The sequence below is a fragment of the Danio rerio genome, chromosome 8 (genome assembly GCF_049306965.1).
Source record: "Danio rerio strain Tuebingen ecotype United States chromosome 8, GRCz12tu, whole genome shotgun sequence".
In the NCBI taxonomy this organism is placed as follows: Eukaryota; Metazoa; Chordata; class Actinopteri; order Cypriniformes; family Danionidae; genus Danio; species Danio rerio.
In genome coordinates, this window is record NC_133183.1 from 42,942,402 (window position 1) to 42,970,043 (window position 27,642).

Here is a 27,642-nt window from a genome sequence, read left to right on the forward strand (position 1 = left end):
TCCAGAAGTGTGCAAAACATAAACCAGGTCAGTATTGATAATCACTTCCCTAAAGTGTTACGCCTCATTCACACTAGCAGTGACTTTGTAGCTGCCTGTCGCTCTGAGTGGCGATTGAAGTCGATAGTAGGTGTTTCCACATTGGGGTTGTTTAGGTAACGTTTATAGTGTTTACATGCCACTGAAAGTAAATATTGTTCAGAGAAAACACTAAATATAAGTGGAATCAGTACATAAAATGCCTAATTACAAAGATGATCAATAAAAAAAGTGTTCTCTGTTATTCCAGATATTTATTTCCTGCAAACGTAGGTCTGTGTAGGTCTACAGCATAGAGAAAACAACCAGTCTCTGTAAGCGCTGAGAGAGGATCACGTGAGTTCTACAGATCCTCGTATTGGCTGTTGCTCAAGAAAGTCGCTGTTTATTTGCATAAAGTTAAAGGATTCTCAACTTTGTGGCATCATTCCACACACCCACCTGGTCGCCAACATTTGCTTTTGCTTACATAAACAGAGGTTGCTGTAAGTCACTCGTTCTCCACTGTAATGAATGGTCGCTTGTCACTTTGCCACTGCGAGGCACTCAGTGTGAACACAGCTCAAGTCCACACAAACATTTTAATCATTTTATCAGTTATTCACTCTCATATCGTTTCAATCCCCTGAGACATTAGTTCATCTTTGGAACACAAATTAATTTATTTTAAATGGAATCGAGAGCTCCCTCATCCTCCACAGACAGCAAGTGTCCCGAGAGGTTCAAAGTCCAGAATAGGAACCAAAAACATTATCAAATCATTCCATGTGAATTCAGTGGTTCAACAGTAATCAAACAAAGCACCAAAAAAGAAAACTTTTTTATGCGCCAAAGTTAAAAAGTAAAAATAACTAAGTAGACAAAGTAAAAGTTGAAGTCTAAAAAGTTTTTGGAACTCCATATGTTTTCAGTTAAACCAAAGTCACATGGAATTCCAGTTCCATGAAGTTCCTTTTCTGCGGTCTCATTTATAAACATGGCATACACACAGAACAGGTGGTAAAAGTTGTGATCTACAACTCTTAACATTAACTTAAATACTGATTAAATTGAACCACTTTAAATAATCATATCAGCCACATCCATAAATAAATAAATGAAAATATATTCTGGTGTATGTTCACTTTTAGAAAAGATTCTACACATATTTTATTAATTAGACCCAATTTATCAATTCAGATTTCATCTAAAATATCTTCAGGTCTCAGGGGATTGGAACAACATGAGGTTGAGTAATTAATAACAGAATTACATTTTTTTTGGTGAACTGATCCTTTAATAAGTGAATAAATGTTGCTCTCACCTCAGCAGACTGGGTTCTTTCGGTCCACGTCCACAGAGGGCTGAGCCCAGGATCCGAAACATGTCGCTGAAGGCACTGCCATCTGCAGGTTTGGTTATGAAAACCGCTTTGCCCAGAAAAAAGATGATGAGGGACACCCCAAGGCAGACGGCAGGGATGATGTAGCCTATAGAGAAGCTAATGTTCTGCTGGATGTAAGCTATACCACCCAGAGAGAAGATCGCTCCAAGATTAATGCACCAGTAGAACCAGTTAAAGAACCGCCGCGTTGCTTCAGGACCTCGATCCTTCACCTGTAAGAACATAAATAAAAAGAAAATTAGTGGATTTCTAATCATACATTTATTTATTTTATTTATTCTCTTTATTGTTTTGTCGCAACAGCTAAAACTCCCTTTAAAAAAAAAACTCTCTTTTTATCAGTTTAAATTCCATAACAACACACCGAAAGTGGTTTATGTCAAACAAAGAGAGCAATAACACTGCAAAGCCAGTACACCACAAGACCAAGACATTTGGTTACACTTTGGTTTCAGTAATAATTTACATCATTTAGAAGGGCCAGATAGAATCTGCAGACATTTTTTGTTATTTCTAGGCAGAATTTCGAAAAAAAAAAAAAAAAAGAAAGAAAATCATCAAATTTTTTGCGGAATGATTTTGGCAGTATCATAACTAATATATGGAATAAAAAATAATACATTTTGTTTAATGTTTACAATGCAAATCCAATTAGATGCCCTTATTTGGCAAACAAAGCAATTATCTCATTTATTATATCTTATAAAAGACAGAAAATATTACTTTACAAACTGTATTGAAAATAAATCAATTGAACATTTTCATATTAGTCAATAATATTACTGAAATTGATAAAAAAAAATGAATACATACATCTACACAAGTCAACAAATAGACTTAATGATGGTCTGAAAATCTGTGGTTTTCTTTGCGTGCATATTCCGTGGGCTTACTTATTACCTACTAATTAGATATTAACTGCGTATTAGTTCTTATGATCTAAATTTACGTCACTAATCCTACTCAAAACCTAAACCCAACTACTACCTTACTATTAACAAACAGATAATAATTAGTTTATTAAGCTAAAAGTCTTAATGGTTTGTTAATAGTGTGAACTGTACCTTAAAATAAAAAAGTGTGAAATTTTCTTTTTTATTATTATTATTATTCAGCCATAAATTACTAAAATTCATGTTTTTTCTGAACCCATGAAATTATTGCTTACCTTCCGAACACATTTTAAAATATTCTTACAGATTTATGAACCTCCCTTTAAAGATAGATTATTCATTCAAAATGTTAAAACGTTCATAAAGTGGTCAGTAAATAAGAATTAAGCTGTTTGCTGTCTTCCAAAAAGACACATTTAACTTAAACTTGTTTAAGGTAACATTTAATTTAAGCTTTGGTTAAGAATTTGGTAACAGAAGTTCAGATATCCTTGCCAGTTAAGTCACACCACATGTTTGAGCTTTAGCAAGAACAAAACGAGGTTTGTCAGTCACACTTTAAAAAAAAAAAAAGTTATATTTTTATAAGTTGCTTTATTAGTTAATGCCTTAAGTTAATTTATTTACTAATAATAAATAAAATGAACAAAACTTGTACAGCATTTTTCAAAGTTTACATTTACTACAGCATTATTAACAATAATGTACTACGAGTTTACATGAACAATGAACGACTTTATTTTCATTTACTAATTATAACAAAGTTTATTAAATACTGTATTAAATGTGGGCATCACAGTGGTGCAGTGGGTAGCACAATAACCTCACTGCAAAAAGGTTGCTGGTTTGAGCCCAGGCTTGGTCAGTTGGCATTTCTGTGTGGATTTTGCATGTTCTCCCCGTGTTCACATAAGTTTTCTCTGCGTGCTCCAGGTATCCACTGTGTAAAACATATGCTGGATAAGTTGGCTGTTCCTTTCGCTGTGGCGACCCCTGATTAAATAAGGGACTAGGCCGAAAAGAAAATGAATGAATGTATTAAACTTGTTTTTAGGGATATTAAAAGCAGATACAGAGTAATGATTACTTGGCATGGTGATCAGCCGATACAGAATTGCATAAAGCACATTTTCTCTCAAAGTCTGCTATAAGTGGAGATCTCTTCTTTCCTAAGAGAATAAATAAAGGATGTTGCATATAATCCTTTAAACATGTCATTTATAAACAATTAGTGTGGACACGCCATGGTCAAAAGCAGCTTTACAGAAAAAAATATAAAAATTTGGTCAGAAAATTTACTAACAATGCAAATTGGAAACATTGCATATGATGGAAGAATAATTCAGCGTGCCTCAATCAAGAAAAAGTTGGGAGTACATACTTGAACTAAAAATTAGAATGCATCTTCCTTGGCTTGTAAATCTGCGACTGGTTCATGTGATCGGCCAGATTAACGAGTACTGACTGAGTCATAAAATGTGAGTATCGGCTGATCAATCTGAGCATCCCTAGTATTTTTCAGTGTTTTTTGATGTTATTTAATGCATTAACTACTGGACCATTATTTTAAAGCTTAAGGGCTGGGCGATATGGCAAAAATGTAATCTCAATTATTATTTTTTATATTGAAAGATAACAATATATACATTTCTATACTCGTTTTTAATGCTTCCAATTTTAAAAGAGTATCCTAACTATGCTGGAAGGTGAATAGTGCTGGCGGGAAAGTGAAACAAGCATGCTAATCAATACTGGGTGACGCAGTTTGACCTATTTTCGACCAATAATTTTCAGCGACAAAACATTTGGTAAATCTCTAATATCAACACAATTATAAACTATTGCACATTTCTGCTGTGTGATTTGCTCTTAGGAACAATAGAGTAAAAATGTCCAGAGTTTATCATCGTTTTTGACACACAGTTAGGTCCATAAATATTGGGAAATTGACACAATTCTAACATATTTGACTCTATACACCAACACAATGGATTTAAAATGAAATTAACTGCTTTAACTGCAGACTGTCAGCTTTAATTTGAGGATATTTACATCAAAATTAGGTGAACGCTGTACGAATTACAACAGTTTACATATGTGCCTCCAACTTGTTAAGGATCCAAAAGTAATTGGCTTCTAAGCTGATCCATGGCCAAGTGTGTGTTATCCCCTCATTATCCCAATTACAAAGAACAGATAGAAGGTCCAGAGTTCATTTCAAGTGTGCTATTTACATTTGGAATCTGTTGCTCTCAACTCTCAACATAAGATCCAAAGAGCTGTCACTATCAGAAAAGCAAGCCATCATTAGGCTGAAAAAACAAAACAAACCCATCAGAGAGATAGCAAAAACAACAGTTTGGGTACATTCTTAAAAAGAAAGAATGCACCAGTGAGTAGTGGTGGGTGAAGCGAGGCTCATAAAAACACTGAAACAGTCGAAGCAAACATGTCGAAGCTTCGAAACGCTTCGAAAGTCACCTAGTGGTCATTTTTATATATTGCACTGGAACAGTTTTAGCAAAGAACAGTTCAGCAAACCGAGGTATTAAACCCCACTAGGGATAATCACACAGGATAGAACCTTCAAGTGATTTAGTGAAGCGGTTAGGGTTCCTGACTACCACACGGGAACAGTCTGTCTGAATCCAGGCTGATGCAGCAATTTTGAAATGCTTTAATATCAAGATTGAAATGCTTTGTTCTTGTATCGTTTTGTTTCAACATTGGTCAGACATCCGAATAAACACTTTTTGAATAAATATGTCTTGTTTTGGTCATAAAACAAGGTTGTTGCTATATCAGATACAGTTGTGGCCAGAAGTTAACAAGAATTATTTATATTATTAATTAAAATTCCCATTGTATTTTATTAACGTATACCCAAAACCTAAAACCAACCATCACAGTACTGTGAAAATATTAATTATTGTTTAACAGTGTTACAAAAATTATGCTAAATTGATGACTTATCAGCAGCTATATCCTATCTAAACAACACCACTATAAACACTTGCACTTCGGGATCTTGACACTGTGTCGAAACGTCAGTTTCACATCAGCCATCCCCTACCATTTAGCTTAGCAACACCAAAAGACCCGGAAGACCATGAAAAACAACTGTGGTGGACGTAAACAACCTCCACAAACAGTTGGCCAGCTTAAGAACACTCTCTAGGTGTATGGGAATGACTCAAAGCATACTGTAAAAGCAACAAGAGCTTTTGAACAGAAAGAAGTGAAATGTTATACAATGACCATGTCAATCCCCTGACAAGTCAATCCGATCCAGCATGCTGAAGACAAAACTAAAGGGAAAATGGCCCAAGAACAAGGCCTGGCAGAGCACCACCAGGAATGTAACCCAGCGTCTGCTGATGTTTTTGTGTTCCAGGCTTCAGGCTGTAATTTACTGCATGATTTGCACCCAAATATTAAAAACTGAAAGTTTGATTTATGATTATTATTCTGTCTAATTACTTTTGGTCCCTTAACAAGTGGGAGGCACATTTGCAAACTGTTGTAATTTCTACACTGTTCACCTAATTTGGATGTAAATACCCTCAAATTAAAGCTGACAGTCTGCAGTTAAAGCAGATAAAGTAACAATTTCATTGCAAATCCATTGTGTTGGTGTATAGAGGCAAAATTGTTATAATTGTGTCCCAATATTTATGGGCCTAACTTTAAATTTTATTGCAATTCAAAATAATATTGTTTATTGGCCCAGCCCTATCTTGCATGCCACACAGTTATAATTAAACTCTATTTTTAGTCAGTGCTCATACATGGTAATAAAAGCTCAATTAAAAAAAAATTTCATCATATAAAACACAAGAATTGTCTTCACAAGAATTTAAATAGGATTTATTTTCTAAACTCTTAATGGATGTTTTGAAGAACCAGTGTATTATGAGTTTCTTTCATTGCTTTGAAGATGAACAAAAGTCGTATGGCCTGGAAAATAAATTGAGGGTAACTGAATGATGGCAAACATGTAATATTGAAGTGAACTAACATAATTCACATCATGAAAAACACCATCTTCCTAGCTAATTTAGCTACAAAGTACCATCACTAAGCACGTGAACAATCAACACCCACATTCTTACTTTAATTAAACTATAGTTTGGAATTTAATTGCATTTACAAGCTTGTGTGCATAAGCGTTTGTTCTCAAGTATATGAATACTGTAGCTCAAAAACAATCATAAGACAGATGACCACTAGTTTTAGAAAAACGGCTCATATATTGTAAGAAAATTGCTCAGTTCCTCTATGTTTAAATGTGATTGATGCCCACAATAACACCCAGATGGTGCAGCCTGCAATTCAGCTCTTTATTGAATCTAAAAATCACATGACGATCATACGATGAGACAGCCATCAACAGAAGCCAACCCTGCCTTATCCAAGTCATCCCCATTTAAATGCTAGTCTTGCAAAATAACCCATTGGTTTTTGATAACAACTTAAGCCTGTCAAATAATCTAGTAGACTAGATAACAGGGGGAAAAAAAAAATAATAATAATTAAATAGTGAAGCAAACTGTTAAGCCATCTAAAGCAGATGTCAGTTTTGCTTCCTACATTTTTGTTACTTTCATTTTGTGTGTTAATGCCATGGTTAACAAAAGCAGTGCGGAAGGTTATTGTTAATCATCATAGGAGGTTCTGTAATTAGTCACACACTTCAGCAGATTATTTCCTTAATTATGGTTCACTTATAACAGGGACATCCCCTATGTATACTACTGTACAGAGCCCCAAGTCATTAAGAGGTCAAGTAAAAGTGTGAAATTTGACATAAATTGAAGAAATGAATTGTAAAACGGTTTTGCATAATAAGAACTGATTGGATGTTATAGTGAGAGTGTATACTAATTGAATTTCTCCTAGCCTCTATACCGAATTAAACTTTCAGGTATCAGTTGAGTTTTAACTGACTCTAAGAAACAGACCTTGGCAGTGAACACCGAAGCCACTTCAACAAAAGGCCTAATAATTTCGATCTTGTGACATGAGACATTTTGCAGCCCACAAGGCCAAATCAGACTCAAAGTACCTCAGAAATGTGTGGTATGTTCATTTCCATTTTAAATAAGTGAAGTGAAAGTGTCTAGAGGTGTTGTTCAATTCCATTAAAGTCTGTAAATAAAAAGCTTCCGTTCTGCTTCCAAAAAAAAAAACATTTTGATTTTGTCATTTGTAACTCAAGCATTCTTCAAAATAAGAAACCAAATGTGTAAATCTACTCTATATGTTAGATAAAATGTAATTCAATTTAGTATTTAGAGATGAGACATCTCATTTTGGTGTTTGTTGCAAATTACATTTATAATAGTGATTTTATATACAGCAGTCAACATATAAAGTGAATGAAAAATGTCTTACAAAGTTAGGACAAGAATGGCTGTTGTTCAATAGTTAAGGACAACTTTGGCAAAAAAAAATGTGAAAAAAATAAAATCATATTTCTAAGTATAGCTTTTTTAACTGAAATATTGCAAAGCTTTTTTTCCATGACTGTCAGATGTGGTCTCAGTTGGTAAAGGAAACAGTTAAAAGGTCCAGCAATTGACCCACATTTGTATGTAGTATGCTAAAACAAATGATAATGTTGAGTAAAATAAAAAAACTTAAAATTCATTTATTCACTCCTATTTTACAAGAATCTATATGTATTTTTTTTTTCTCTATGAGGGGATATACAGTACAGCATAGAGTTAATTTCAATACCCAAGACATTTTCAAGACTCTTCCATACATTTTAAGCGTATAGCCCCTTTAGATTTCAACCGGTAACATTGGCAACATTTTAACAAAAGGTATATTTACTAAATAAAAAAGCATAATTAAAGAGTCTTAGCTTGGGACAACTCACCAATGCGATTTAATTCAGAAGGGTGGGAATGAAGAACAAGCACAGGCTGAACAATCTTAAGTGATTTAACGTTTAAAGATGCTACACACAAAGGACTACATGTAGTTAACTCTCTTCCAACAGGTGGCGCCTACAGAACAGCTGGAATAACGGTGTTGCCTTGGTTACTGCAGAAAACAATGCAGCATAAAGTCAAATCTAGCAGGATTTTATTGATTTCGTAAACTACACAGCACTTCAATATTTGGAGATTAAATCCAGGCAAACTGTAGCAAACAACTAAACTAAAATAATAAATAATTTAATACCTTGTAAAATAGTATTGAAGAATTGTTTAATACTTTTTAAGGCCTTTAATTATTAAGTAATTATTTTAATTATAAAGCATAAGAAATAGGAGACCGAAGCTTAAAAAAATCTATCATATCATATATAATTTCAAAACTATGACATCATAACATATTAATGACTATCTATCTATCTATCTATCTATCTATCTATCTATCTATCTATCTATCTAAATATTTAAATACATATCTCTTATTTTTGTACACAAAATCCTTTTTGTTTGTATGACTTCAAGGGTACCCAAAATTTTCTTATGAAGGGCCAAAAACCAACTTTATTAAGGCTAGTGGGCCAAAGCTAAATATGGTTGCCATGGGTAATTTCCTGATTTGTTTAATAATATAAACAATAATTAAAAAACATTGCTTTCTTAACCAAGACAGTATAAGTTTTTACATTTTTAATGATCTTATTACATTAAAAACAAAACATTGTTTATAATAGAAAGAAATTACACTAGTTTTTGCATTGATTTGCTCGCCCATGTCTCCTGCAGACCTCTATCCGTTGAGTGACAGTATTTACATTTTTAAGTCGGATTCGTTTACATTTAATTGAAACATTTAATTTCAGTTTGCTTTTTTGTAGCTCAGTATTTAAAAAAATAAAAATAAAAAAAAACATCAACCCTCTCCACCATTCTCAGATGGGGTGGTGGGCCAAATAAAAAATTACAATGCCCAACATCCTCCTTTAAATAAAGTGTAGATTATCAACATGACTTTTACAGCAAGATACTTCCTGCATCTTTATATGTTTATCTATATATAACCATCAGCCCTGATGTATTTGTATAGATCTGACCAACCAATACATTTTTTAAACTGCTCTAAAAAAGCACAGAAAACAACACCTGATCCTTAAAAATCTCAAGAAAGGCAATACACCACAAACTCTCTAAAACTACAAAAGCATCAACTTCCACAGACAGAACCAGGAAGGGTTATCTTAAAGCTTCTGAAGGAATGTTATTGAACAAACACCAGCAAACATGTCAAAGGTCTTAATAATATCATTTAGAGTTTCATAAAAACCAGACATTGTCGAATATATTGCTTTGAGAATCAATCCCAGGTTGTGCCCCTGAGATCTAAACCTACTCAAAGTTTAGACATCTCTCCATTTGTAGTGATTTCTGTTTAGTCCCTCAGGAGTTTCAATATTTTATAGAACACACACATACACACCTCAGAATATGACCATCCTGGTGCACATTTTAACACTTTGGCCTAAGTAGCAACCTATAGACAATTTAAATGTGATCATGTCATTCGTCCATTAACATTTCCTGCTTGTTATCAAACTATTTCATAACTGTAACAAAAGACAATTCAATCATAACTTAATGTTAAAACAGCTGTCATAACATTTATTCATTGTTTATCAATATGTGGCTCTTTTTGGATTCTCGAAAGCTACAGAAATTAAATATATATGTTAAGACCACAGTTTTTGTTTACATCCCAGAAAATGGTCTATACAATAATTTTTATTTGTATGCATTTATTTAAATTTAGTTTATTTAAGTGATTTATATTATTTTAAATGCATCTTTGGGTACATTTAAAAAAAAAAATTGTGAAACAAAAAACAAAAAAACATGTCCAGTTAATTGTGATCAAGACATTTCTTGAAATGTCTTAGGAGTTTAATAAAACTGTTGGTAACCCTAAGAAAAAAGTTGGATTTTTTTTTCACAAAAACTTTTTTACTCCTGTTATGATTACATTGAAGAATGATTTTGCATAATTAAACATGTTAATTAATAAAAATCTTATAGATTGTTACTATTATTATTATTATTATTATTAATTTTATCATTTCAAGACATGCATCCAACTTTAAAATATTATGCATTTATTATAGATAATTTTTATATAAATAATATATTTATATAGTTTTTTTATATAAACTGAACCTTTTTTATTGAATTATCATGAAACCACTTGAGTTTTTGTGCATAAATGATTGGAGGACAGTTTATCTGACATAAAAAATAGTTATGAAATGAGTCTCAAATCAATTCTAGATACACCTTGTGTGTCAATTTTCAATTTTGATAACAATTTTGAATACACTGTTAAATATATTATGTTTTTCTTGCCAATATAAGTTTGTTTTCTTTATTTAATCATACCATTTTTTTCCATACTATTAGTCTAATCTGCTTTCTATTATTACATTATTTTACTAATATGTTCTCGAACTTTTCAACAGACCCACTAAGACTCCGTTGCTGCCCTCTGAGGGCCCCCAAAATTCAACTCTTACACCCCTGCATTACCTGATCTGCCCCGAATGGAGTGATATTTGATTTGACAGCTCCCACTCCAAGGGCCACCAGCACCAGACCACTGTAGATCGCAGGCCTGCAGTACGACGGCCGATTGACGCAGGTCACATTAGCAGGGACTGTCCCATTTTCAGGAAAACACTCCGCTGGCTGCACTGGAAATGCCATCTCCTCTCCACACAGATAGTTCCTAGTATTATCACTGGCCACAAAAGGGAAAAGCAGCATCCCGAGCAAGTAAAGGCCCAAACTCAAGGCTATGGTTAAGAATTTGCCAAGGTACGCATCTGCCAGCCAGCCACCAAATGGAGATATTAAATAAGTGACTCCCATGAAGATCAAGGGACCCTGGCTGGCCAAAGTGCCCTCCCAATAGAAGGGGCTGCTGTTGAGGAAGAGCACCAGGTTTGAGGTGATGCCATAGAAGGCCATTCTTTCCAAAGACTCTGCCAGCAGGATGGCAGCACATGCCAGTCTCCTGCCATTGAACACTGACTCTGATCTGGTTGAAGTCACTGAGTTTTCCAAAAGAGGAGAGCTCTCGTTTATATCTCTGCCAGCCATGCTTTGATATTCTTGTTTCTCAAGAGGAGGTCAGCTGCCCAAAATCCAAACCTAAACAACACAACAAAAAAGCGATTATTTTAACAGCACGTGATAGCTAACAAACTAAACACTCTGACGCAATAAGGGAAATTCGGGAAACAAATCACGACAGGGTTCTCATGTATTTCGGTTACTGAAATTAATAACTTTATGAGATATTTTAAACAACCACAAGGCAATGACAGTCCATGGCATGTTGTCAGCAACTTCCATAGTTTAGTTAGTAAACATGCTAACAAAATATTTGCGTAAACATACCGTTGTTGAACACTCAGCACTGCACCACATTTAGCTGCTCAGCCCGCGACGTGCTTATGTCTCCGGATACATTTTATAAAACAGATGGTACCTTAAAAATCATAAAAGCCTGGCGATATGAAGTTTAGCTGTCTGCTCTGAGAGTAAACAGCCAGTCACAATACTACCGCGTGACACCCGGTTCACTCATAAGCGTCAAAGTGACGCGCCCGCAGCGCATTCAGCAGATCTCAATACCATCTGAGCGGGACTCTAGCGAGTCTTGTGTGGAGTATCAGGTTGATCCATTTATATACAAAGTGAAGATTCCGTCGTAAATCAACCTGACAGCGAGCCAAAAGCCAGTGCTGATTGGATAAATGAGAAAAAGAAGTTTATTCGATTGGCTGGTTTTGCAGCCAGTCAATTCTGCACATACACTTCCCCTTTTTATAAAATGCTTTCATATGCATCTAAAAACAGAAGAAATCGAGAATATTAGAGAGAATAACACTCTTATCATATCAAGTTTTTGTAATGCTGAGTAAGTAGTTTATGCTGCACATTATTGGATACATAATTGTAGCCTACGTTTGAATAATATATATAATATATAGTTGTATCAGCCTAAGCATCATCAACACTTATAAATATTTTGAAACTAAATTATTTTTCAAATGCCTAAATATGCCTTAATGTGATTCATTTTCATACGCCTAAAATATCTATAAAACTGTTTGATATACTGACATAAATAATAATGTGAATTTCCTACTGATGGGTTGCAGCTGGAAAGGCTTCGGCTGCATAAAACATATGCTGGATAAGTTGGTGGTTCATTCCGCTGTGGCGACCCCAGATTAATAAAGGGACTAAGGCGAAAAGAAAATGAATGAATGAATAATAACATGAAAAATAATAAATCTTGACATAAACACAACATTTTCTAAACAACAGTTTTCAAAAGCTAGACTAAACAAAAAAGAAATTATAAATAATGCAACATACAAGCTATATAATTTATTTAATAGCCTATAATATAAAAAAATAATTAGAGAGTAAAATTATTTACACAACAAAATGTTAGCTATCTGATATTAAATAGCTTATAGATTAAATTGTCTTATTATTATTTAAAAATCTGTTTTTTTACTCCTATGTTTGTTTGTTTTCTTTTATCGTTGTTGCACATCAGCATGTATCTATAAATTCATATTATAAAGTATTTATTCTATTTGCCTGTTAATGTTATAATACTCAGCAAAAGACATTCTAAAAATAATAATTTTTGCATTAAAAATGCATGGCTCTGCAATTTCCTTATTAGTCATTAAGGTTGTGCTGACCCAGTTCATTTTAAATTATTCTTATGAAAAATGAACTGTTGAACTCATAAATTAACTTTAGAAAAAGTGTTTGAGTGTCAATCATGTCAGATCACACACGGGCACAAGCCTTCCAAGAGCTCCTCTGTTTTATGTAGCTGACAGATTTGGAAGGATCAAGAGGTGAATAAAACATTCTCAACTTTAGCCCTCCTTTCTCATTCCGACCCATTAAAATGTATGAAATTCATGAACTCAATTTCAAACGGTCTGTACTATAAGGAAGTGCCAGTGGCAATTTGCTGTGGCATGATAACACTGTGTGAAAGTCAGCATGTCCCTCTTTCACAGCTCCTCTCTCTCATGGGAACTGACTTCAGAACTATTAAACATATAGATGAGTTATGCATGTTGTTACTTAGAACTACTGTACTAGTATAAACTAGTAGATATGATTGATTGGTTGGTTGGTTTGGTGGGTGGGTGGAAGGATGAATGGATTGATTGATTTATTGATTGATTGATTCTATTATTTATTTATAAAACTGAAAGACCTGCAAGTATTATAAGGATTTATGAAGGTGACATTAGTCTCTGAAAGAAAAGCTGGTAAAAAATCACCTTTGCTGTCAGAATTCATTTATATTCATTTTCATTTAGCTTAGTTTTTTATTTATCAGGGGTCGCCACAGTGGAATGAACTTATCCAGCATATGTTTTACACATCGGATGCTCTTCCAGCTGCAACCCAGTACTGGGAAACACTTATAATCTCTCGCAATTACACACCACTCATACACTACGGGCAATTTAGTTCATCCAATTCACTTACAGTGCATGTCTGGACTGTGGGGAAAAACGGAGCACCTGAAGGAAACCCACACGAGCATTGGGGGAACATGCAAACTCCACACAGAAATATCACCAGCTACTTTCTTGCTGTGAGGCGTAAACAAACAATCATTTATAATTTTGTTTGGCTTAGTCCTCATATAATTAAAAACATATTTTATTTCTTTTAGAAACATGCTGAAAAACCTTTTCATTTCTCACCATGTCATCAAGCTCTAATTGCACACTCTCTTTTCCGATGTGGCCAGGAAGGTTTGCACCTCTCACGTCGACCACGGTTGATTGCAGCACGCAGACATTATTTGTTCTATAGTTTTTGCTGATTTATTTATTTATTTTTTTAATGGCGCTGCTTCCTGTGTTGTTTCTTGTCTTTGATGCATGCACAAGTGACGATTCTCTGTAACCAATCAGCATTCATCTGCACGTGTTGCTCCAACTTTTGGTACCGTTTTCTCATGTACCGAACCGTACCGTACCGTACCACTCAGTGGAAACTGTCCATTAGTATCTTTGGAATTGTTTGTCATTTCTGTTTCTCTAACATTAAAATCAAATAGCTAAAGCTAAACTGAATAAAAATATACATGTGAAAATTTGAATAGAAAACAGAAAATATTAAAAACATATTCAATTAAACAACAACAGCACAAACAAAGCTTTAACTTATGCCAGACACTTGTATTTACCATTTTAAGATTATTTGATGCATTGTATTATGTAACCTTTAACAGTTTACTATTACAGCATAGCCATCTGGTCACAAATTACATATAGGCAGGTGCAGATTTAGTGGTTTTGGGGCCCTAAGCAATTACAGCCATGGGGCCCAAAAGTTCTAAAGGCACTTTGTACTTAAATGATTTTTTCCCCCCTTTCCTTTCTTTTTCTACGTTATCTTAACGTAAAACAAAAACGTGTAAAGCATCTTGTAAAACTTTTGAAATTATTTGTTTTCCTAAAATAAATTCACAACAAAAAATAACAAATGTGAATAAAACTAAATCTTTACTGATTTGACTGTTAGACTGGACTATGATTAAAGGTGGAGGGAACATTTGAGCAGATGTTATAATTACGTTCAAGTTAAACATTTTAGACCCCCACCTAACAAAATATGACAGAAGATAATGCAATATGTAATTTAAAGGTATCATTTATACTTCTAGGTATTAATTTAGGGGCCCTTAGATTTTCTGGGGCCCTAAGTTGCTGGTTACCTTGCTTATTGATTAAATCCGCCCCTGCATATAGGGTAGAGGATTGTGTATAATTTATAATGTTTGTTTATTTGTGATACTTAAACATTTATAGGATACAATAAAATTGTGCATTTATTAATAGATTAATTTAATTGTTCATTCATTCCTGCTTTGTTTCATGTTTACATATGCTACAATTTCCAGCTAACATCTCCAAGGAGGACCACAATCCACATAAATAGGACTCGGACTAAAAAAAACATACGTTTAGATATGATTTAGTAGCACATTATCATTTCAATGTCGCGCCTACTAAATAGTTCCGTGTTTCCGGAGGGTCTACATTACAAACGGACCCGTGCTTAAATAAACAGCACGCGCGTTTGGTTTGTCCGGGTTCGGGAGGCTGGTCGCTGACGTGACAGCATGAGATCAACAGAGTCCAGAGAGAGTCGCTCACTGTCGGTCTCTGCTCTCATTGTTTATCAGCGTCAGCATTTTACTATCACACGCTGAAATGCGCGTGCTCTTTCTAGCCTACTTAAGTCCCAAAACAGGGAACTGTACCACTGCTGAAAGAATAAGGTACAGTAATTTGTTTGCTTTGCGAAACAAGGAAGTATTGTGCCCTCCTTTGACTCTCGGTCTCACAAAACAGCTTACCCTGGACGTATTAATCCTGTAAGGCGATCATTTTTTTCAGCTGAACCGATTAACGTTAACGTAGCATCTTAAAACCAAGTACGATAAACATAATTATGTCACATTTGCACAAGATATCTTGCTCTAGTGCACATAATACTACACCCATGTGAAGCTATGTTGTATCGACGCTATGTCTACCTTGTTTTTTAGGACCTGTACCATGGCAATATTGTGGTATACTGGAAAACTGGGCTGTTTTAAGCATGGGAGGACCAGTTTTGTTGTTGTTCTAATAGGTTAGGTAAAATCGAGGTAAAGGACTGAATAACAAACAATAAAAGTAAACAATCAATAGTTTATTTGGTGACAAAATAAGAACACAGTTGATGATTAATCCCTTAAAAACATTTCCACAATGTATTTTACAGTAATAATTAATAGGTAATAGAAGTGTGCATGTTCACATAGTGCATAATGCAATATCAAATGTTTATATTGCTGAACATAGTATTTTTTATTGTTAATATTATTAATCGATTATTAATGGTGTGAACGTGTGCATGGGATGTTGGAAACAGAAAGTCAAAATCTTTCTTGTCTCATTACCTTCATATCTTACATAAAATTGATCTATTTACCATTCAGAATTCAAAAATTTGATAGAAAATGGTATTTTCATCACAGATATCACTGGTGGTCATTTTGAAATTCTAATGTAAAATTTGTGTTCTATATAAAATGTGCAGTTGCATCTTATTGCAATTTTTTAAATTGTGTTTTATTGTTCATATTCTAGTAAAAAGTTCAAATTTGATAGTTTGATATTCAGGTGTGTGGATATTCTTTTATTTTTATTTATTCACTGTATGTGTTAAATCTATGTTCACTGCATCATATCTAGGCCTGTCACAATAATCAATGTATCGACTTACCGTACAACACATAGACATGAGCTCAATCATATTTGGTGAAACAATATATCGCCCATACATAAAAAAAAAAAAACAATTGTAGCAACATCATCTCTATTAGTGTCGTTATGGTTAAAAAAAAAACCCACTATAACATTCCATATAAGTTACTTTAGTATATTTAATGTCGGTGTCTGAAAATTTATTGTGATTTATTTAGGATATAGGTTTTTCAGAATCAGGGGTGCGTTTCCCAAACAGCAACGTAACTCGCGGCTGAACTATCATAGTACAATGCATCATTTGGGAAAAGAACAATGTAGTGGCGAGTGTTTCCCAAAACCCATAATTTTTCTGTCACAGATTCATTGTTTGAACTAAGTTAGTTATAACGTAAGACGCCCATAATAATGCTCTAAACGGGCTGTAGTAACAACTTCTTTAGTGAAGAACCTCATAATTGCTTTGTGCAAATTATATTGTTATACATGCACACGCATTTAATAAAACAAAAATCAATATTAGTTTTGGTAAAAACATGCACTCGTTTTCCATATTAATTGAAATATATGTAAATGGAACATATAGGGCCTGTTTCCTTTACAAATATTATTGAAAACATTACTTCTTTTGTTCTGAATTAACATAAAATCACTTACAAAAGCTAACACGTATTCTAATGCCATATATAAATCACATAAATCAATAAATAATGAGGCTATTAAGCATTGAATTTTTATAATATTTATTAGGACATGAAAAAAACTACTTTAATAATAATAATAATAATTATTATTATTATTGTTAATAATAATGATAATAATAACAATAATAAGTAGGATGTTCATATTTATATATATTTTTTGAAAAGTCTACTTTTACAATTTGACACATGCAAACCACCGCAGAAATGTCCTAGCCAACAGGCCCTTGCCATATACAGTAGACTACATGTCTTAATAAATAACCTACTATTAATTAAATTCATTAACGTATGTTTTTTTTTTTTCTCACAAGCTTTGAACCAATGACTGTAAAAAATGTACTCGCTTTGGAGATGTAACATAAATTCCGCTCAGCTGTGTTCGAAATGGCATACATGTTTTCAAGGTGCACTGCAAAGGGAATGCAATTATAAACTTGATGATCGCTAAAATTGAAGGTAAAACTACTTCGAAAACAAATGACACCTAGGAGTGATGACTTTAATGCTTTTTTTTAAAATAATAATTTCAAGTTTAAATGTTAAAATGTTCTAAAGGAATAGGGCATAGGGGGGATAACTGAGGTGTAGTTGCAAGTGCACAAGTTTGCGATGCAGTTTGCGAATGTTTGTTGGAACGATGGATTTGGAAAAAATCAATGAGCTATGTTTGTAAGGTTGGAACCTGCAACCTTAGTCGGCTAACGATATGTGTCAGAAATGCATCCCTGATCCTATTGCCTACTTATTAAATTGTTAACATGACTATAATTAAATGAATTATTCTTAAAAATAAAATATAATTTGTTCTTTGAAAGACTGCACTTTCATTGTGATGATATTATATTGTCAATCTGGCATTATATAATGAGTGGCATGAAATGGTCTTAAAATGATAATAATATCGTTTATCTCAGTCTATTTTGGTGCAATATATCATACAACAAAAAAAAGATATTGTGACAGGTCTAAATGAGAGCCTGTGAATCAGATTCAAATGGAAATGGGATATCTGAATTGATTCCCAGCCTGACTTTGGTTAGTAAAGCTCATTCTTCTTTGATTTAATTGGCCTGATTTTAATCATTTTGACAGCTTTTAGACCATTGAGGCAGACCAGCACAAATAATTCAGTTCCATTTATTTTATCACCATCTTAACAATAAATAAAGCTGCTTTAATATCAAATACTTGCAATTTGTAATTATTGCAGGGGTTATTTTCTCCTGGTATATACAGTACAAAAGTACCATTGTATTACTGAAACTGCAGTATGACACTGCCAAAGTATTTTAGTCAGGGCATTGCAACACAGAGCCCATATATTACACAAAATAAGATGCTTATTTAAACAGTTCTCTGTATGTTTGTGTGTGTCTTTGGATTGCAGGAATCACATTGAGGCTGCAGGACATACTTGTGTACTCTGTGATACAAGAGGGTTGAGCTCTGCTTCTGATGTATCATCCCTGATGACGCAAGAACCGCGGTTCGAGGCTGCGCTGGCCATTCATCTTTTCAAAGGAGGCAGGCTGCTTTTAGGTGACAAGTCCCCCAGTCTCTCAAAATACACATGCACATGCTGGTTTCACTTGATTAGTGAGAACATCTCAGATTTCATAGCGAGGAGTTGTGCCACACACACATATTCTGTAGTGTACACACATCTATCTTGTCTCGTTAGTTTTACCATCTTGCTCTATCACAAATATTTTGACCTTGGTGTGTATATATATATATGTATATATATATGTATATATATATATATATATGTATATATATATATGTATATATATATATGTATATATATATATATATATATATATATATATATATATATATATATATATATATGTATATATATATATATATATATATATATATATATATATATATATATATATATATATGCCAAATTTACATGTAGATTATGGATTACAGTCATTTAGCAACAACAAACGTATTATATAAACTTAATAACTGACTAACTATATATATGAGCAATATCACAAGAGTAGCAGTGCGATATGAATGTATATTGGCACTGGTGAGAGGCATTGGCATGAGCCTGCAGGCTGAGTGCCTTAGTGCTTCACCATTGACAATATACAGCCATATTGCACTGCTTCTCTTGTGATATTGCATTTATAAAACAGTTTGACGGCATAATCATGCATATAAAAAAGAAAATCAAACACAGAGAGTCTAAAAATCCTTTTGTATGAGGAACTACTTTCTTCCGCCATTACTTCACATCTGCAGCTGACATCAGAATAGCAGAAAACGTTGCTACTTCACCAACGTCACTTTAGAGCTAGTGTTTGAATAATTCTTTAGCGTAATATCTAACGTGATGACAAAACAGTTGATCTTGCTCAAATTTTAAGATTAAAACGCTGAACGGCATGAAATGCCATCAGTCCACAAAGATTTCCCAGTGTTTCTCTGTTGCAATCGAGATATCAAAATAATTGACCCCAAAAAAGCCAAAGCAAATGCTACCAGAATCACTACTTGACTATGGTAATACAGCACTACAACATACAAAAGAGAGAGAATGATTTACCTGTTTTATAATGTTTTGATAAGCTGTAGTTTGAAATTACGCTGAGTATTTCTCCTAAACAGGGCTTTTTCTGCTGTCTCTGTGCCATCTTGTGGCAGAACATCACCTGTCTTTGTTCTGCTCAGTATGACAGGCTAATGAATGCCGACGTGCTGTCTCTCTGTAATTATAAATATTTAAAATAGCCACTATCCTTATAATTTAACTGCATAGTTGCAATCTAAACAACTACATTTTTGCCTCAAATGTACATTTTGTTGTCCAACAGCTGCAATATTTGTCAAACTGTAGTTAGTTCATTGATCTGCTGTCACTCTATGTGGGCGAAGTAATAAAGAAGGGTGAGAAGGCTGTGTACGAGTGCTGTTATTACAGAATATTGCACAGCTATCAGCCAATCAGATTTGAGAACCAGACAGAATTGTCACATCTGCTAAAATAAAGGTTTGATTTAACTAAAATCGGGCTAGAAATGTAACAATAATATGTACTTTAAAGAATTGATACACTTAACTACTAATATATTTGTATTATTCATTTATTTTTAAACAGTTTCATTTAGTTTTGTCACTCAAAAAGCATTTCACGTTTAGTTGTAAATGTGTTGCATTGTTAATTTGTAGGTTAATTGTTAATTTTGCAATGTAACATTGCATAAATTGATTATCATTGTTTTAACTAATTAGACAATATATTAACTGTAAATAAAAAAGTATAATCTAAAGGAAATGGAACACACTGAAGTCCTTTAAATAATGAAACTGATTTAGAAGCCTAAATTAAAAGTGTGTAGAAAATCTTTCCTTATCCATTAATAGCAAGTAAATGTTGTTATTAATATCAATAATTTTTGATAATGAAAAATTGTAGTAACAAGTTTTTTATGTATTGGACAAGGCAACTCTTTTATATAATATATAAATAATGCCATATGAAGATGGTAATCATTCATGGCATTAAATGAACTCATATATGTGCATATTTATTCAGACCAAAGGCTACTCTCTGAGATATGGCCATTTTTTTCAGTCATTGCTCAGAGTGTCCACTCTGTGGATGACTACGTCCCCTCGGGCAAGATAAACACACTGTTTCATGCCTCAAAGACTTTCCTCACTCGAAGGATTTAAAAGTTGAACTTCAGATGAGGTGAATAAGTGAAATGAGGGATTTGCGTCTTTGTTGTGAATTTACATTTCCCTGCAGATGTGGGATTGCCGTTCGGAGTGGTGTTCGGAGGGACAGATGTCAACGAGGACGTGAGGGATGAGCACAAGCGAGCTGTGATGGAGGAAGTTCTGCGCAAGGCCAGGTCAAATTTACTGTTTTTTTTCCTGATGATAGCTGACTCTTTTCCTGCTTCACTGCTCCGGTCAGCTGTAATTAAAGGAACAGTTTGACCGGACGGAAAATTCTGTCATCATGTATAAAACACTTCAAACATGTATGACTTCCTCGGTTCTGCGAAACACTAAAGAAAAATAAGATGGTACTAAACATGGTACTTTTTTTTTTTTTCCATGCAATTGAAAATCATTCCTTACATAATATGTCCAATGGGGAATTTGCCCACAATGTATAGTTAAGATTTTATTTATTTTTTTTTTAATTTAAAACCATTTTCTCAAAATATATGACAAAATAAGATTTAACACCAAAGATCATTCCATTTGCTGTAACACAGAGAAAGTTGTGGCCAAATCAAGACTCAAAACCACTCTATAGTGGACGGAAACATCCCCAAAAGCACACAGGGGTTAATTTAGTAGCTTTAAAGATGATTTCCTCAATATTTAGATTTTTTCTGAACTCTCCATTTTTGTGTATTCAAATAGTTTTATTTCAGAGACATATCATTCTATTCTATCAAACCATACATCAATTGAAAGCTGATTTAATCTGCTTTGCATACATTTTTGTTCTCATAGTTGGCAACAATAGCCTAATGGTTAAGTGCATTGACACATAGTACTGCATAAATTGAATTGTAAACAAAACAAACACCACACATGATACACAGTGCTGTAGGGAGAGCGGGGCAAAAAAGTAACACTTTTTGGTTTTGGTCAAATAATGAACAAAGTAATGGAGTTAGAAAAACCATGTTTTTTTTTACCCACAACACACAAGCCTTTCCTACAAATGAGCACTGAAATTATGATCGCAGGATCTATGGTTTCTGTGCAGTATTGCCAAAAGTGCCAGGAGTAAAACTGTTACTATTTATCCCACCTGTGGGGCAAGTTGTAACAGTCAGAGGGTTAGTTGTAACGCATGCTTAAAAAGGCAGATTTCACACAGCTAATTTAATTTCTGTTTACTTTAAATAGTAGCTATATTTCCTCAATAATTGGCTCATTTATTTTTTTACTTTTAAATAGCACAGCATGTTTATATATTTATTTGTTTATTGGATAAACACATTTCAATCTATTTGCATTATTATCCATTTATTCATTATTATACAATGCATTTATTTGCATTATTAACAATAAAATATATGTTTTTTTCTTTTAAAAAATATTTTTTGTGAAAAAAAAAATTGAGTGTAATGTTGAGAACAGTGTGTGGTTAACAATTGTTACACCCTGTTGCAACTAACCCCGCTGTGTCATGTTTACCTCACAACTGCCTAGCAGTCATTGTGTTTTTTACATCTTTCAAAATGGTTTCATCTTTTAGCCTAGAAGACGGTGATAACAACAATCTAAGATTTCACGTACATTCACAACTTTTTTTAAATAAAAAAATATTATAATAAAAATACATTTATGCTGCAAAAAAGGTTTCTCCTGTGTTTCTCATCCAAGTTTCGCCAAACTTTTTCTGTAATTGACAGAAAGACTGCGTTACTTTGTACCCCACGCTCCCTTAGCCACTCTTAAAGGGTTAGTTTACACAAAGCTTATAATTCAGTCATCGTTTACTCACCTTTTACTTGTTCAAATCTGGTTTGAGTTTCTTTTTTTTGTTAAACACAAAAGAAGATATTTTGAAGAAAGGTGGAAACCAGTAATTATTGAATTCCATAGTATATATGACTAAAGCAGGTCGCACATGACAGTTTAAAGTATCACACACCAGATGCGCACATTTGAATGATATTTAACATGAAACTAATCAGATGGCGCTCTGTGGCGCGGCTGAAAAATGAACTGCGTCCTGAGCCGTGGCCGGGCGCCGCCGCCAGCCGCCGACTAGCGGCGCCGGTGTGTGTATCCTGATAGAAACCTATGTTTAGAATTCTAAAATGCATGCCGCTGCGTGGCGCTGCGCAGCGTGCCGCCAAGCGGCGCTTCTGGTGTGTGACCTGCTTAAGGAAGTAAAAGCTCATTTCAAAATATCTGTTTTTGTGTTTAACAGAAAAAAGAAATCCACTTGAGGTTGCGTAAATGTTCATTTTTGGGTGAACTATACCTTTAAAACTTACTGACCCCAAACTTTTGAACAACGGTCTGCTTTTTTTATTTAGCTTAAGGTCTTTTAACTGAATCTACACCCAAAGCTTGATGTTTTCAGTTTATTAGTCAGGTGATAGAGCTTCATGTGATCTGTTTGATTAGTACAGGCAGGCTCCCATCATTTTGACAGTCCTAAGGGAATAATTGTCACCAGGTAGCAAAAGAACGATGAGAGCCCTTTCACTTCAAAGACATCAGTAAGAGAAACCCCCTGCTGCTGCTGTTCCTGACTAACCTTCACATCTCCTGCAAGAGAAGCAGACCAGGGATGCATGATGAAGAGGAGATGCAGGGAAGCTCATGGGGTCTAGCTGCCGTCATTTGAAGACATTACACAACACTCCATGTCTGCTTTTTTCCCTCTGTTCAAAATTATTGTTAGCTCAACCCACAAAAATCAAAGGGGACCTTATGTCTTATGCATGTGTTTGTGCTTGTGTTTGTTTAGAGTTTGAATAAAGAGAGCTCCAGGATGAGGCTTGATAGAAAGACAGGCGTAGTCCAAACTTTCTCCTTGGGGAAAAAATAAAACATACAGAACAGGGAGTTTCAAAAGTTTAAGGCCATGTCTTGGAAATAAAATGTGGTAAATGGGAAATAAATACATGATTTTGAGGATTTTATTTAATGACTGAATAAAAAAAAGATTGCTGTATTTCATTGGATGTTTTATTTCAGTTAACCTTCATTTCAGGTAACAATAATTAAGGGGCTAATAATTTTAGTTTTTAAATTAATTTTAATGACCTTAAAATAGTAAAAAAAAAAAAAAAAAAAAAAAACTGCTTTTATTCTATCCAAAAAAAAAAAAGACTTTCTTTATAAGAAAAAAAATATTATCAGACATGCTGTGAAAATTTTCTTGCTCTTTTGAATATCATTTGGGAATTAATTAAAAAAGAAAAAAAAATCAAAGGGGGTTTAAAATGTCTAATTTTAACTATTTTAAATATGTATTTTAAATGCAAAATTGTATTTTGTAATTTGTTTTTGACAGGGTTTATGAAAATGGCTTAATATTTAGTATCCGAATACTATAGTGTCTTGTATTTTTGTATTTTTCAAATACTGTAAAATATTTTAGCAGAGGTCTATATTGTTGCTTTCTGAGTTACTTGCCAGGGCTTGAGATCAGACTAGAAAATTGATTAATACCGAAGAAGTTGATTAATGCTTGGAGTAGAGGTGGAAATCACATATAAAGAAAGTGGGTAGCAAAATCGCCTCACAGGATGAAGGTCGCTGGTTTGGTTTTACAAGTTTTCCTCTTGTTAGCGTGGGTTTTCTCTGGGGGCTCCGGTTTCCCCCACAGTCCAAAGACATGTGGTATAGGTAAATTGGTTATGCTAAATTGTCCGTAGTGTATGTGTGTAAATGAGTGTGTATGGATCTTTCCCAGTAATGGGTTGCCGCTGGAAAGGCATCCGCTGCGTAAAACATATGCTGGATAGGTTGGCGGTTCATTCTGCTGTGACGACCACAAAACCAATAAAGGGACTAAGCCGAAAAGAAAATGAATAATTGAGTGAATGGATATAAAGAAAGTAACAGAAAAATAGCAGAGGTGGATTCGGGAGCAGGTCAAAATAAGACAAACAACATAAATAGGTCCTAGTGACGATATCTACAAAACTTCATTGCTGTTTCAAATGCCGGTAGCTGATCTGATCTTGTACTCTTTATTGTCAGTTACAAACTTTGACAGGTGATCAGTTTGAGACTGATATTTAATCATATTTAATAATACTCCAGTCTACAGACTGGTCTAAAACCCAACTCCGGTTTAATGGCAACAAAAACGGATAGCTATTTTAATGAGATATTATGTTTTATATTGTGTATTAAAGAGTACAATTGCAAAAAATCAAGAGATAATAGTATATTCCAAATCATTATCTGCATTCAATGGCTTTTCTAGTGATTAAATAAAGGATAATTTTCAAGACAGGGCTTTCTGTATGAAATTTGTACAAAAATCAAAGAGAAACACAAGTATACATTCTTCATGAATATCTACTCGTGTTAAGTAGAGGTGAATGAGTTGGCAGAAAAGCTGACTTAATCTTGCTCAGAGAAATGCTGTTGCTGTTAATCATTGTTTACTTCACTAAGCCAGTTTTATAGTTAATTGACTGTTTCAATAGGCCTATTATTAGAAGCTTTGCAAAGAATTGTCACGCTCGCTTGTAAAAGTATTTTGTAGTATTTTCAAAATACAGAATTTTATTTTGATACATTTCTGGCTGCTGTGTTCTGTAGTTTTTTTTTTTTTTTTTTTTTTGATAAACATAGAATTGAAGTATTTGATTTTTTGTTTTATAATACATACAGTATCAATGTATTATTTGCCCATCCCTGCATATTAATTTATTAAATATTTATTTGTTTGAAGATACATTTATTTATTTATTTATTTATTTATTACTATACATGCCTATATAAATCATGTTAACTGTACATGATTTCAGTATTTAAGACAGCTTTATTTTCCTCTTCCTAAGTTTAATCCCTAGGGGTCAAAGTTTTGACAAGTTTTCACCTCATAAACCTGAAATGAACTTAAATTACACTTTCAGTTTTGATTGTACAGATAAGATCAATACATCAATTGAATCTGTTAGGTGTCTAGTTTTTAATGTGTACACTCACAATGACGACAAATGTGTGTGCTTAGGATAATAAACAGTGTAGCCAATCTGTATTTTCTCTCTCCGTGAACTGTTTTTAGAAATGCGTCAGTAAAATGCGCAGAAACCATGCAAAAACAAATACACAGACATGAGACACATATCTATAGAAAGCTTGAAGTGTCTACTTTTAAAAGCAGCAAGTGCATGTTGAAAACAAATATTGTTTGATAAAGTAGTCAGTATGAAACCAACACCATGTCTAGTTTCTCAGTCTGAGGGTTACTCTGGGATTTTATGTGTTTGGATTTTGTTTTGCTTTGCTTTTGCTTTGCGTTGTTTTTCTGTGCTTTTAGTTTTGGTTTGTTCTGTTTGATTATTACTATTATTATTATTATTATTATGGTTATTTGCAGTAGTAGTAGTAGTAATAATAATAAAAATAATACTAATTTATTTATTTGTTTGTTTATATATTTATGCCATGGCTTGATTTGGGATTGCAGCTAAATAAAAGCAGTTGAATGCATTCACTGGGGTGTATCTTGCTATCACATTCCTGTGCGGAATTATGACATTTCATGTTTCTTTCCATGTTAATCTTGTCAGCTCACTTTCTTCATCTCTCTGTCTCATGCAGGTTTGCTGTGGCATTCACTGATGCACTGAAAGAACAGGCTGAGATGCTCCTGGTAAGACATGTTGTGTTTACCACTGCCATTTCTATCAAATTGTGTTTTTATCATGCCAAAAAGAAGTCATAGCAGGTGTTTCATACACTTACTCCACATAAACTACATTGAGAAAAGTGAAGTGTTTGAGATCAATGTAAAGTGTTTATGTAATTTTTTTTTTCTATCACATTTTATGGATTATAAGTAAAAAATTTTAATCGCCTTAAATGTTCTGGGACTTATATTTCAGAACAACTAATATATTGCAATAAATATAAAGCAAAGATAACTTTTGCTACACACACAATCGACAGCATGTGAGTATTTATAAAGTCACATTCAAGTAGTTTAAAGTGCCCTATTTTACATTATTTATGCATTTATTTACTTGGTAAAACTTTAAAAAAATGGCACTTTAGTTAAAGGTGCAGTAGGTGATTGTCTTCAGAAACATTTGTTGTTGTGCTCTTTGAAAGTCTATTCACATTACAATGGTAATGATTAAAGTAAAAGATCTGAATGTATTTATATGTATTTTTATATTTTGGGTAAGGCATAAAACTAAAAAATGTTCATCCAATTAAATAGAGTCGGGCCAACATGTCTCATAATTCCAAAAATTAGCCCAGCCTGTCTGTCAGCAAGTGCAGATTTGAACAACTGCGCAGCCATATATCCGCCGACCACTGTTTTTGCTTAGATGTGCTGCGTGTTCAAGAGAGAGAGAGAGAGAGCACGTGATCGGCAAAAACATGCTAAACCAAAACTTTTTAAAAACCTCAGTCAATATCAGAGTTACCTTTGCACACTGGAGAAAGGCTGAAGGATTTCTCTTAGACAGGTAATGTTTTGTTTTAAAACTATTTTAGCTTCACGCAAAGCTAATGTAACTTTAGATGTTGTTGTTACAAATGGGTTATATCTTCACAGAAGTGTTGTTCAGCCATTAAAATCTTCCGGTGAAATATTAATGAGACAATTTTCAGTTTCAT

At 33.7% G+C, this 27,642-nt stretch overlaps 2 protein-coding genes across 12 annotated transcripts in view; one reads left to right on the forward strand and one right to left on the reverse strand.

Annotated features, from left to right (window-relative positions):
• Positions 1 to 11,887, reverse strand: part of slc15a4 (solute carrier family 15 member 4) — a 163,327-nt gene extending 151,440 nt beyond the window's left edge. For 9 of the 10 annotated variants that reach the window (XR_012383625.1, XR_012383628.1, XR_012383631.1 and 6 more), the window contains exons 1-3: positions 11,706 to 11,867; positions 10,833 to 11,456; positions 1,343 to 1,635 (exon numbers count right to left, since the gene is read on the reverse strand). Coding sequence is in view for 1 of the 10 variants with exons in the window: in NM_001320529.1 (NP_001307458.1) it covers positions 1,343 to 1,635; positions 10,833 to 11,405 (866 nt within the window). In the remaining 9 variants the exon portion in view is untranslated. 10 annotated transcript variants of the gene reach the window in all.
• Positions 11,888 to 15,458: 3,571 nt separating this feature from the next.
• glt1d1 (glycosyltransferase 1 domain containing 1) overlaps positions 15,459 to 27,642 on the forward strand; it is a 93,856-nt gene continuing 81,672 nt past the window's right edge. For both annotated transcript variants that reach the window (XR_012384672.1, XM_005167246.6), the window contains exons 1-4: positions 15,459 to 15,648; positions 18,713 to 18,864; positions 21,095 to 21,200; positions 26,617 to 26,668. Coding sequence is in view for 1 of the 2 variants with exons in the window: in XM_005167246.6 (XP_005167303.3) it covers positions 15,581 to 15,648; positions 18,713 to 18,864; positions 21,095 to 21,200; positions 26,617 to 26,668 (378 nt within the window). In the remaining variant the exon portion in view is untranslated. The remainder of the gene's footprint in view (positions 15,649 to 18,712; positions 18,865 to 21,094; positions 21,201 to 26,616; positions 26,669 to 27,642) is intronic.